Below are 12,982 nucleotides of genomic sequence, written 5' to 3' on the forward strand. Positions count from 1 at the left end.
GCTCTATCTGCGCGCCTGTAGGGTTACCTAACTCCGTCTCTGTTGACGCTGCGATTGGTTCTTCTGGTGCCACAGAGGCGAGCTCTCGCGCCTTGGACCGAGTCAGCGCTTGAACAGTTCCTTCTCCAAGTTTCTGACCCCGCTCGCGCAGTATCCTGTCTGACCGATTTGAAAATATATACGGGTACTGCAACGACAGAGATGTCGAGACCGCTGCCTCAGTCACAATTTCTCCAAACGGCCCAGTGATCGTTACTTTAGCCATAGGAAGGCAGACGCTGTTTTCCTCTACAACCTGTTTGATCCACGCCACTTCTCCCGTAAAGTCATCTACAGTAATGTACGATGGGTGGACAATGTCCATGGTGGCGCCGCTGTCCCTGAGCACTTTGCAAGGTTTGCCGTTAACCTCCAGGTCATGGAGATACGGGCGTAACAGCTCTATGTTCTCGTCACTTTCGTCCGCGTAGGAAAAAACCACCTTAGGACTTCTGCAGTTTGCCGCGATATGTCCGGTCTTCTGACAGTTATAACAGCGAATGGGTCTGAAAGCCTCGAACTCTTTTCTTTGGGAATGTCCACCACTCGCGCTTTCACCCTTGTTCTCTGGCGTACTTGTTTCTCCCCTCGGATTGTCTAGCTTTTTCGCCTGTGAGCCCTTTCTGAACGAAAACTCTTTCCGCGATCCCTTTCGCCCGTCCGGTCCTCCACCCTCGATGCTCAGTTTTCTACGCATTGCGTAATCTTCGGCTAACTCGGCCGCCCTTTCCACAGTGTTTACGTTATCTCTGTCTTGCACCCATAGCCTCACGTTCTGTGGAATGCTCCTGTAAAATTGCTCTAGACAGATGGTCTCGATGACCCTGTCTCTACTCTCGTAGGATTCCGCACTTTTCAACCACTCTATTAGGTTTCTCTTCATGCCGTAGGCAAAGTCCGGATATCCCTCACTATCCTTCTTTTCTGTGTTTCGAAACCTTTGACGAAATGCCTCGGCTGAAAGGCGGTACTTCTTTAATAAGGCAGCCTTAACCTTCGCGTAATCATCTGCCTCTTGCGCGCTGAGTCTGGTAATTACTTCAGCCGCTTCATACGGTAACAGCGAAAGCAACCGCTGCGACCATGTACTTGGAGCAAAGTTCATCCTCTCGCAAGTCCGTTCAAAACTCCCGAGGAATATTCCTATATCTTTCCCGACTTGAAAAGGGTTTAGATATTTGTCCATGCGGTATGAATCTATCTCGCTCACTCTCTCAGGAGCCCCTCCACTCGTTTGAGCCAAACGTCTGCTTTCATTCTCAAGTTCGATTCTCCGCAACTCTCTTTCCTTCTCCCGTTCCTCTCTTTCCTTCTCTTGTTTCTCTCTTTCTCTTTCCTCTCTTTTTCTTTCTTGCTCCTCAAACCTTTTGAAAGCGTTTAACGCGGTTTCAATCTCCTCCTTACTGGCACTTTCCATGATCAGCTTCACAATTTGAGACCTGCCCATTCCTTCCTCAACCTCAATGCTTAGATCCTCACATACAAACAAAAGTTCGTCTTTTAGCATTGTCTTTAACTCCATGACTGCTGTTTTGCTTTGGTCCTGCTCGCTAATAGTTAGGTGATCCCTATAACTCACTCAATACTCATAAAGAGGTGATCTACCTAACCCACACAAAAAACAATCTAGCTTCTACACTACTTAAGTGTACACACAAAATGAAGCCTGGAAAGTCATAGCAAAGACCAAGCACTCACCACAACGCAGCACCACGTCGCAAGGTCCATCTCACCGCTGCCAACCAGTTGTAAGGAGTGGGGTTCGGCGGGTCTCGTTACGGTAGCTGGCTCCCAGGGAAGAGACGCTTCTTTCAAGAAGGAACGTGTTTATTTACATGATGAAGTCAGGAGGTGAAAAGAAGAGAAATAACAGCAAAAGTCTTCGGCTTTTATAGCCCCGAGACTGTCACTGCATAAGCACTGGCAAACCGGTGTCAACGTCTCCCGCCAATCCGGTGACCTGTCGTCCTGGCGTCCGGCCTCCCGAAAGGAGGCAAAGAGTCACACAATACACTCGCCACGCCCCGAAGACTCGTAGGTGAGAAGGTCGGCGAGGAGTTTCAGTCCAAAGGGGAAAGGGCCGATGACCTCCGTTTCCACTGCCAGTAATACTTGGAAGAAGTGTTGAATGATGGCTGCCTCGGGTGAAGGCCCCACCTGGGTTGATGGGAGCGTCTTCAACGGCGCAGTCCCACGCTGACCAAAACGCACGACAAAGCGGGTGTGTCGAATTCCGGAAAACACGCAGACCGCTCCCTCTGGCGCAGGTTAATTTTCCCTGCTGCGGTAGCGTAGAAGGCAGATGTGGCTGGGTGAGAAACTCTCCTGCGGTGCTTTCTCACGCAGAGAACAACAAGCCAAAAGGGGGTCTCCGAATTCCGACGTCCTTTTTCTGGGAAATCCGACGACAGCGACATGTCCGCCCGCCCGGCAAAAGCTCCTACAGGAAGAATCGGCATTCCTGCCTCCGTCTAAGCGCCGATACGGGGGGAGAAGACAGCATTCCGGTAGACAGCTGTACGCTCAATGGCGTCGGCCTCGATGAATTTTTAGGCCAAACGTAACAGCACATAAACTTCAGGGAGCATGCAGTGGACGGGACTTCAGGATATTTTCCCTGGATCTTTGCATGCATGACGGAGAGAAGGTGGCGATGGCACTCAAGTCTTCTTCAAAGCTTGGCCTGAAGCTTATGTCTGTTGTGGGATACATAGAGAGTGCGAATAATTGGACCGCCGGACTCAGCACCCCAGCATCTGGAAACTTGGAGCAGCAGCAAATGACAAGCAACTTATCCTTTATGACAATAGTGACTTCTTCAGCATTTTTGCTGTTGCTAATTTCAGCTGCTTAAGGACTTACTTGGAGAAAGCACCTCTCTGATGTCCTTTCATCACGTCTGCCAACAGAATGTTCAGAGACCAATGAGCTGAAGCATGTGTGAATATGTCACCAGTTTTCTCGGAAATCCGAGCACAGTTTATAAAACAAGCACAAATTTGTAAATTTTATGGAAACTTCAGGAGGATTGACAGCTATGGCAAGAGCAAGACTCAATCTTGTAGCAACATCATGGGCAACTTGCTACCTGAAGCCAAGAAGGAAGTGCCATGCAACTTCAGCAAGTGCAGTTTCGAGAATCGGGAACGTGGGTTTAGGAGATGGTGAAAATCTACTACTATTATGTTTGCATGGCAGTATGGTCACTTCACTGCCACTTCCACTGCACCACTACTACGAGACGGAGCCAATGTTGAAAGGAATGTGCCGCTCTGCAAGTGATATATAAGTGATATTTGAACCCGAGCAGTTCGGGTGCAAATGCTCTCCACAATTCTGCTTTGAACAGCGAAGCTGTTAAGACTAGCCGCAATTTGCGTGGCCTACTCAAAAACTACCATCATAAACGGGCATGTGCCACAGAAATTGGGCAAATCCCACTACTCGCCACTGGTCCACTAAAAATGAAGAAAATGATCGTCATCAAACGGGTATGCGGAAAGAAGCCAAGCCAAAGAGAACTATAAGCTGCCGGTCCACTCTACTGACAACCTAGCTACAACCACGTTCCGCCTAGCTACAACTAGAATAAGCAGAGGTGCGAACGCTGGGTTCTAGTGCAAGGTTCTGTCTCTGGAGTTTGGACATCCGGGTCATGTCTGCGACTGTCTGTGGTTTAATTTGAACCCCTATGCGCCGAGGATCAACATAGAAACCAACCTAGTATCATTTAGCTAAAGCCTACCAACGACTGATAAGGAACCCAGAGACAGCCTGCATCACCTATCTAAGGCCTAGAAACAACCTAGAAGAAACCAGGTTAGTCTTCAGATTTCGTCCAGTTTTGCTGTTTCAAGCCTTGCGCGAGCGGCTTAGTGCAAGCTTCGCCAATTCTTTTTCCATTGTGTAGTTTACACATGTACAGATTAAAGGGTCCCTTTAATCTTAGTTCAGAATGAATGAAAAATCTAGTGTCTCTAATGTCACCACTACGTATAGGTTAAGAAACGGGGAAAATCATGTCAAAAGTATCACATTTAAATTTCCCACTGAAATCTCTGATGGTGGCGTCATGGATTTCGAAGTGTTTTTTTTTTCGTACTTTGGCCCACAGTGGCCCAACAAAATTTCCTAAAACTTGGTATGTTAGGTCTCTGGCTCCCTCAGAAGACAATGTAAGCATACATCGCTTACAATGCAAGTCGCTGGAGTCGCAAATATCCGCACTATAAGCAGTGCTGCACTGTAACCAAAACATTTATGAAAGGCTGCACATGTGCACATGACCAACAGGCAGCTGTGCGATTTTGACTATTGAGGCATGCAGTTTGGTGGTAAATTTGCAAATGTTGAAAGGTTAACGTCCACGGACCTGTGCTACTGACATAATGAATGCAGAAACAAAAACAATAGTGCAGTAGCGGAAAGCCGCTGAATAACCTTCCAGACCTTCTCGTTTATGCGGACTTTGTTGTGGTACCACACTGCGCAGAAACTATACGTCTAATGGCTATTAAAATTTCACACGCTTTCAATTTTCCAAACGCATGCACGATGTTGAAAACAGTGGCCACCAAGAACCACCACTCTAGTGTTCCACATGCACAACCTCGTTTTTGTTGAAGACTTGAGTAACCCCTTCTAATGCAACAACTGCAAAACGTTTCGTTGACTCAGCACCAACCCGCAACTTTGATCGTCCGAAGCCGCAGCAGCTGATGCGAGAACTTCCAAGGTGGCGTGTCACCACCCGCATTTTCCTTTTGCGACGCTTTGGAAGTGTCTTCTCGCAGCAAGCATGGTATTTTCGTTCGGCATCACGAAAAGTAATTTACTAACATGAGGAAAATTGTTCTTCTCTTTAGTGTCCCTTTAATAACAAAAGCCAGGGTGCAAGAGTTTATGGCGAAACAAAAAATGAGTTGCTTGTAATAAAAAAAAAAAGCCATTTATTGCAACTTGCAAAGGCCACAAATGTAATATTTATCGCCACTTATGTGCGATAAATGTACAAAAAAAAGTTCTGTAAAAAAAATAGTCTCCATTTGGGATGGTCATTATCCCAATGTGGGGAAGTCCTTGTCCGAGAGGGTATGAGCACGGCAGTTGGGGCAAGTGTGGTCCGTCTTGAACCATTCTTGCAGGCACTGCGAACAAGAACATTGAAGAAGAAGATGCAAGTCATTGCGTTCAGTAATTATTTGTAGTAGGCACTTTTCCTCTAGTAGTAAACACAATTGTTACGGCCAGCATTGCAAAAAAAAAAAAAAAAAGAAAAAAAAACACGTAGATGGTAGACACAGTGGAGTATGTAGCCACAATGCTACGGCAGCTATGCGACGGGCAATTGAAATTCAGACGGCCCCTTACGCATTCGCCTAAGACACTTGAAAGTCGAAAGCCTCCTTTTTCTTTTCAGTCAATTGTAGTTATCCATATCGAGAACTGGCTGTCACCCCAGAAATACAAACGTCTCATCTGCGGAAAGGGGAAAAAAATGTGGGGCTCCAACACAGAGCTATTGTTGTGCGCATTTTTGTCTATCTTTTCGTGCTTTGAGGCCAACTCTGGGGATTTTTTGACCGGGTCTAGCTAGTGGCAATTCTATGATCCTGAGGATGCTCCTCATAGTAGAAATCCTAGCAGATTTGAAAATAAGCTTAAATAAGCAAAAAAGGTGCAAAACTGTAACCAAAACCCAAATGAGCAGTACAGTCGATCCCGGGCATATCGAACTCGGATATATCGAATTATTGGCTATATCGAACAGTTGAGAAATCCCCTTGAATTTCCCATGCAAAAGTATAGGGCTGGTGCGCACGTATATCGAACTCCCGCACAGCTAAACATCCGCTATATTGAACGCTGCCCCACGCCGAAGCCCAGAAAGTGCATTTTTCCTAACAAATATTGATCATTTTTTGGCAGCGTTCTTATAAGTTCCAATCTCTCGTCACGCGCAGGTGACGAAATTGCGTTGCTCTAGTTCGTTGCACAGCGCTTGTCAGTTCATCGGTATATTTGACGCGCGATCCGCAGGTTTTAACGCATGGGCTAATTGCCGAGGGCATCAAAATGAGAATTCGAAGTGACTTGGCAGCCTTGTAAAGTTTGCATTCCCGTCCTCGCCTGTTCGCGCACGATGGCATGCGGGCCCGCAAAGCATGGCCTTCGAGATCCGCAACCTCGTGACGTATTTTTAATGTTTTCGGTTTTAAAATGGTGATCTCGGAGGCTACGCTTTTTTTCGCATTCCTCGCCAAAGTAGCGGCTGCCTTCTGCAAAGCCACAAGAGCCATCGGTATCACCAACATGTCGACAGTGGAGAAATTTCTTCGTGCAGCGTTGTCTCTTGCGGCATGTGGACTTGTGTACTTCTCGCTTCGTTCTTGATAAATCGTCAATCGGGAGTCGAACTAAACATTGTTCCGCTCGTAGCGATAAAAATGATGACCGGTGCTTGGAACGGCGTCAAATAAAGCACTGTCGTGCACTGTTTCCTTACGGGCCTTGGTGCCAGGTGACGACTTCGGGGGCGCGTCATGACCGCCGACTACGGCGTACGGTGCGTCAGTGAATTTTGCGACTTAGTGTTTCTGGGCGTCGTATCGGATGGGAGCACAGCGAGTGACTTCATTGGTGCAGATAACGACGTAGCTGTTTCTGATTGCATCGATACTGAGATCATAGCTGACGTTGCCGGTACTGCGGAAATGGACCCATGCGGTTTGAAGATGCCAGCCGCCGCTGCCACCGCTAAACCCTTTACCGCGCTACAGAGTTCGCATCAGCGTTCAGCGTCAATCACCGCTGTTGTGGCGGAAGGTGCTGAATTTACTTAATTGGAAAGCTTTGATGATAGTGACGATGACTTGATGAATTCACGGCGCGCAAGAAGCAAGGCAAGTTTACGTACTATTTGCATGCAAAATAAAGTGCGCTAACTTGCAAAAGAAGTTCTCGCATTGCTCTTTAGGATATGTGAGCGAATCGTCATGTTCGTGCATTTTACGATTTCAGAAAACTGTATCGACGCCTGCAGTGCTTTAAAATTACAGCCTTAAATACGCATATCTCGTATTTCGAATTATCGATATATTGAACTATTTCGCGGTCCCCTTCGAGTTCGATATATCCGGGATCGACTGTATATTATCCTTGCGTGACGTATTAAGGGGGCACTAGCCAGAAGTCGCGCAAGGCATGTCGGCCTGGCAAGCATAAAGGCGGAGGATGAAAGCTGCGAAAAGCAGACGCTCAGTGAAAACGTGACCACGGTGTACAGTTTGTGCCATGTCTGTGGTTGAAAAGGGTCTTTTAGCAGCGCAGATTTACCGTACGCGAACTCTCTCCCTAACATATCCCAGGTCTATCCTTTTACAGCAAGCTACGCATAGGGTGAAAGGTGGCTTGTACTTTGCTTGCATTAAACTTCAACCCACCACTGTGGTCTAGTGGTTGTGGTGCTCGAATGCTGACTCGAAGGTTGCGGGATCAAATCCTGGCCGCGGTGGTTGCATTTCAATCGAGGCAAAATGCTTGAGGCCCGTGTACTTAGATTTAAGTTTACATTAAAGAACACCAGATGGTCAAAATTTCTGAAGCCTTCCACTACGGCATCCCTCAATCATATCCTGGCTTTGGGATGTAAAACCCCAACAATTATTTGCATAATACTTCCATTATATCGCCCCAACATTAAATGCAGCTGTACCCAAACTTATGCATTCTTTTCATTACAATGTTAGAGTTTTAGCTAGTCCACAACTTCTTAGCGTTTAGCTTGATTACCGTAGCAACAAACTTGAGCGGCCATCTGACGGTAGAAAAATCGAACAGGGAAGCACATGACGCAAGCAAATATATTCTGCTTCATAGCTAGTGTAATTTTTTGGCAGTGGCATAACTCTGAATAAAACTTTTTAATGTCAAGGACACCAGCGAGGCACTCGCTAAAAAAACACAATAGTTAACTTCTTGACGCTGCATGCCCAAACACCTGTATCGGCACTTCCGTTGCTGTGCCCCGGCTGATGTCACACACTATGTGGCCAGTAATTGTGGGAAGCCAAGTGAGCGGTTTGAGGTAATCAATAAACTTCATTTGTAAGCAATCTGCGCCTCTCTCGAGCCTGCAATTTTGCGTAAATGATCGAAGTGTGCAAAGGAAGGAACGTACCCAGTGAATTTCACAGAGATTGACAGACATCGAAAAATCGCCGAAGGGCCCTGCAACAACTTTTGAACATGGTCAGAAAATGCTGCCGATCGGTCGTCAATGCTCCAGTGAGCATGTGAGCCAAACATAGTGCAGCATGTGGCAAGGAATTTACAATAAAATGTTCAAAGTCAGCTAGAAAGCACTCACTCTTCTCTCCACAAATGATGCCATATACCCAAATCAACTGCGTCACATACCAAAAAAGACACAGCCATTGGCTGATTTGAACATAGCGAGCTGTGTAGTTACTGTGGCTGCCGCTGTGTGCCGTGGCGTGTCGCGGTGTGGGTTAAGTGAGCTGCGCACAACATTTATACGTTGGCTGCACGCGTGTTTGAAGGAAAAAAAAAGTGATCCCTCTCACCCTCCCCTCTCCTCTGTGTAGCTTTCAGCTCGCTTGCTGGGACGAAAGGAGAGAGAAAGCTCTCAAGGGATATGACGAATCTCAAACTCCACTCGTACTAGATGGATTCTAAAAATTTTTGTGGCAGTCAATTCATGAGGCAATAAACTCTGATAGCGAGGTCATTTCATGATTACTTGGAAAAGTGCTGCAGGGCCCCTTTAAGAGCCCACCTTGCTTGGCTTCTCATGTTGATCTCCTGTCCTCACGATGTACTTTAGTGAAACCTTAAATGTAAACATTTCGACAGGAATTTGTCCGGCTGGGAGGAGGATTTAGGAGGTTGAAATGGCTCCAGCCAAGTTTATAGAGAGCCCGACGTTTCGGGACCGATTCGGTCCCTTCCTCAGGAGGCGATTAGGTTGGTCATGGAAGCATCTCCCCGTCTTGTTTCACCACGGCTCCGGATTTCCCTTTCCCTCAGTTTCAAAGACCGTGAACGTATGCTGAGGTCATTGTTCCTAGGGGCCGGTTCACATTTGCAGGTATGTTCTGAATGTGCCAAGACTCAAGCAAGAGCCTCCTTCCCAGATTCCTTTCTGTTTCTAGCCTCACATGTGCACACCCTATGCTCACTATGCACACCCTCCTATAAACACACCTTTTCGTGGAAGCAGTGGCCACAGGATGTGCGCATTTCCCGGGTGTGACCGTTGAGGTCCTCCAGGCAAATGCTACACTGAGTTGTGCGACCATTCCATGATTGCCGTGGCTCGTGGTGGCTGGTCCATGTCTTCTGCTGCGGTGGCGCAGGGGGTGGCGGCTGTGGCTGCGACATGGCCGATTGGCTTGGCCGCATCGCCTTGAGCACCAGCCGTGGTTTGGGCTGAAATGGAGGGTTAGGGGCTCGGGCACACAAACTAAAATCTTGTCTCTGCAGTTTAACCCTCAAGGGGACACTAAAGTGAAACAGTAAATTAGTTTAGACTGTTAAACTATACTCTGAAAACCCTACCATCGTTAATTTCACGACCATAGGATTATTAAAATGTGAGAAAATCAATGTTGCAAGTTTCACTTTCTAAATTTCTCACCGAAATCTCCAATGGTGATGTCACAGATTTTTAATGAAATTTCCTGAAACATGATATGTTAAGTATCTGGCTCCCTCAGAAGACAATGTACTTCATTTTTACCGATTAAGACCTACGTAGGCGCCAGTGTTAGCCGTCAAAATCTGACATCATGGCAACTGCTCCGGCAACTGCAAGGTGGTGTTGCCACCCGCATTTTCTTTCTGCGCGTTCTCACTTAAACACCCTCTCACAGCTAGCACGGCGATTTTGGTATTGTGAAAGAGTAATTTACTGATATCAGAAAAATCTTTTATCTCTGCAGTGTCCCTTTAAAGTTCATACACAATCTTTATGCATGTGAATCAGAAGAAGTAAACATATAATAATATAAGAAGTGAAGGCCATATGTAGGAAACCAATAAGATCCATCTAATTCAGTATCAGCTGGGCACTGGCCTTTCTCAAGAGCGACAAAGGCTGGTTCCCGGTTGAAATGTCAAATAAAATGTTTCTTTTGGTCTGCGCGCCTGCTCTTGTTATTGCTCATTAATCACCAGACAGTTAAAGCTCAACATAACAAAGGTGGTAAAATCACAATTTACTTCGTTATGTCAAAACTTCGTTAAACCGAAATTTGACCTTTTATGTTAAGTATAGTAACAAAGTTCTTTTTTTTTTTAGTCAAAGAGCTGCAAAATGGATCAAATAATATGGCACAATGTAAAAACTAATTCAACCAATGCAAAAAGATTTTGTTGGTGCTGAGATCTGGTGACCACGATGTGATGCCACACTGGTGAAGTCCTCTTCACAGTGGCGGTAGATCATGCATAATGCCGAAGCAAAACGCATGTATGACACACTATGGTAACATGGGAAAAGCAAAGCTATTGCATCTATTCTGTCACTGTAGCTTGTCATCAAAAGCTTTGGTGTTGCCTAGAGTGGCAAGATGCCAATGCTATCCAAATCAAACCATTTGCTCTATGCTCAATCTGATGAACACGCAACATTGAAAACCGTCGTACGCCACTAAAATAAAGAGGGGCGGTCTTTAATCACATGAAAGCAAGGCGCCAACCTGAGTTTCAGCACCTTCATATATAGTGGTGGCGGTTGTTTTGTAACAACACACGCCGAATTTTAACAGTCGAGCAAGACCTGTTATGGTTTTGCGAAGCGAAGCTATGCACTGGTTCAACAAAAGTCTTGCAAGTCTGCTTTAACAGGACATCCAAATAATTTTATAGAGTTAATAGAGGTGTGGCTGGTAAGTGCAAGCGGCTTCAAAAAATAATGGCCGGCCGCTTAAAACCTGTTGCAACTGCACCCTTACCGAAAAAGAAAAAGCCTTAATTTGCAGTAAAAGAGTCTGACCGCGTTCATTATGTGCTGTTTTTAACTCAAATTAATACATATTTACTTCATTATGTACCATAATTAGTTACAACAATCCTTTACATGCAAAAGTTTGACGGTATAAAACTTGGAACCTTTCTCCTCCCTTACACTGCCACCTTCACTATCTGCCCATTCCTGTACAGCAGCACTGGACCATGATGATTCGGCGATTACAGCGATAAGGTGTTTTCATTAGTTTTTTTCTTGTTGCCACTGTACATTTCACCACACTCACCTGTGGAACAGCAAACTGTGGCGCCCTGGCTGGCACCTTGTGCTCCTCTTCAGCCTAAAACGAGAATGCCCATCAGCAACCTGTACTCTCGATGTTTAACTAGCATGCATCATGAACATTGTCCATCGTGCTGCCCAACCTTCGTGGCACCACAGTGACCTCCATGTTAACGAAGGCCCATTGCCGTTAACTGGGACATCGTTATCAAGATCATTAAACTTCAAATCTGGTTTTACCTGCCAAAACAACATAATAATGAGGCCCGCCATGGTGATGAACTCTGAATTAAGTTTCACCGCCTGGGGTTTTACCACAGGTGTTTTTGCATGTCACTTAACTCAAAATGTGGCCACCATGGGCTAGAACTGAACCTGGGTCTGTGTTCAGCAAGCACCCTACCGCAGACACCAAGTCGCCACAGTGGATCCCATTAACGCTACTTGAACAACCATTTTCAAGTAGTAACAGTTTATGAATGCATACCTGGGTGTTTGCTGCCCGGGCATGAGGGAATGTCTTATCTAAAACATCTGATGTGTCCTTGATGATGTCGGCAATGGTCAAACCTTTGAAGCCCTTTGCCTCGTAAACACGCTTGAGCGCCGCCTTGATTTCCTCACTGCAAAGTGCGCGGAGAGGGAAAACTACGAGTTAACCGAGCCACAGAGTTCATAGCAACTGTCAAGAAAAAAAATATGTCAAGAGTATTCAGGGACTTTCAAGGCCCCAACGAAGATGTTTCAAGGACTTGAAACACTGTTCGAGATTGTAAAAAAAGACAAAAAGACAAAAAAGACAATCTTTTACAGCTTGGAAGCACATCTTTTTCTGCACACAAGCAAAAGCAGGTGCATCTTCCCCAATCAACAACTGAATAAAGAAGTTTTTACAGCACCTTTCCCAGCTCTTTTTTTTTTTTGTTTACTGCATTGTTCTGTTCTCTGCAGGTCATAACCTCCCTTTTGTCAGTTTACTTAAACTAATACAGCTCACAATCTAGACATAGAGCGCGTGGGTGCACACACACATAAAAAGGCCCATTTTCAAAAAGTGCTAATTCCCAAAGCTTTTCCTTCAACTCAGAATCCATTTCTTCAAGCTCCAGAGTCTTAACTTTACACTTTTGTCATTAGCAATTATGAAGGTGATGTCACTTGTGGCTTCTGCCCACTCAGCATAGCTGTCGGCACAGGCTGTCAGAGGGGATCCTCAACCACCCCTGGCGCTTGTTGAAAAAATGTATCGCAAAATGCAGACGCTACTGCAAACAGCTCCGCCAAATAATTGCAGCTGTGCCCGTCCAGGGAAGTTCACAAGCGAAGCACAAGGTTGCCACTTTCTTAAGTGCCCTCGTTTCATACAGAGGCCCATCCTCACTCCTTTTGGCTGCCAGTACCAGCTGTATGTCGTCATATGGCAGACTGCTGCTATCTGACATTGAATCAGGAGTAGCATTTGAACCAGATGCGCTTCTTGCCACGGAATGCCGCCAAATGCTGGTGCCATGCTTTATAGTGTGCTAAAACTACACAGTAGCAACACTACTGTGCTCCAGTATCACACCGGGAGTGAGCGAATGTGTTTCTAGACGCACGCTGATGTAGATTCTTTCCCCCATAGAGTTTCCTAAAATTAACTAGAGGGGACTCTGGCGCTGCGATCGTTCA

At 46.0% G+C, this 12,982-nt stretch overlaps 1 protein-coding gene across 1 annotated transcript in view; it reads right to left on the reverse strand.

Moving 5' to 3' along the window:
* Positions 1–4,971: 4,971 nt before the first annotated feature.
* LOC119394339 (E3 ubiquitin-protein ligase TTC3) overlaps positions 4,972–12,982 on the reverse strand; it is a 167,003-nt gene continuing 158,992 nt past the window's right edge. Inside the window, exons 40-43 of the mRNA XM_049416060.1 lie at positions 11,799–11,934; positions 11,316–11,369; positions 9,265–9,489; positions 4,972–5,186 (exon numbers count right to left, since the gene is read on the reverse strand). Of these exons, the coding sequence (XP_049272017.1) occupies positions 5,097–5,186; positions 9,265–9,489; positions 11,316–11,369; positions 11,799–11,934 (505 nt within the window). The 3' untranslated portion in view covers positions 4,972–5,096. The remainder of the gene's footprint in view (positions 5,187–9,264; positions 9,490–11,315; positions 11,370–11,798; positions 11,935–12,982) is intronic.

This window comes from Rhipicephalus sanguineus, chromosome 5, assembly GCF_013339695.2.
Source record: "Rhipicephalus sanguineus isolate Rsan-2018 chromosome 5, BIME_Rsan_1.4, whole genome shotgun sequence".
Classification (NCBI taxonomy): Eukaryota; Metazoa; Arthropoda; class Arachnida; order Ixodida; family Ixodidae; genus Rhipicephalus; species Rhipicephalus sanguineus.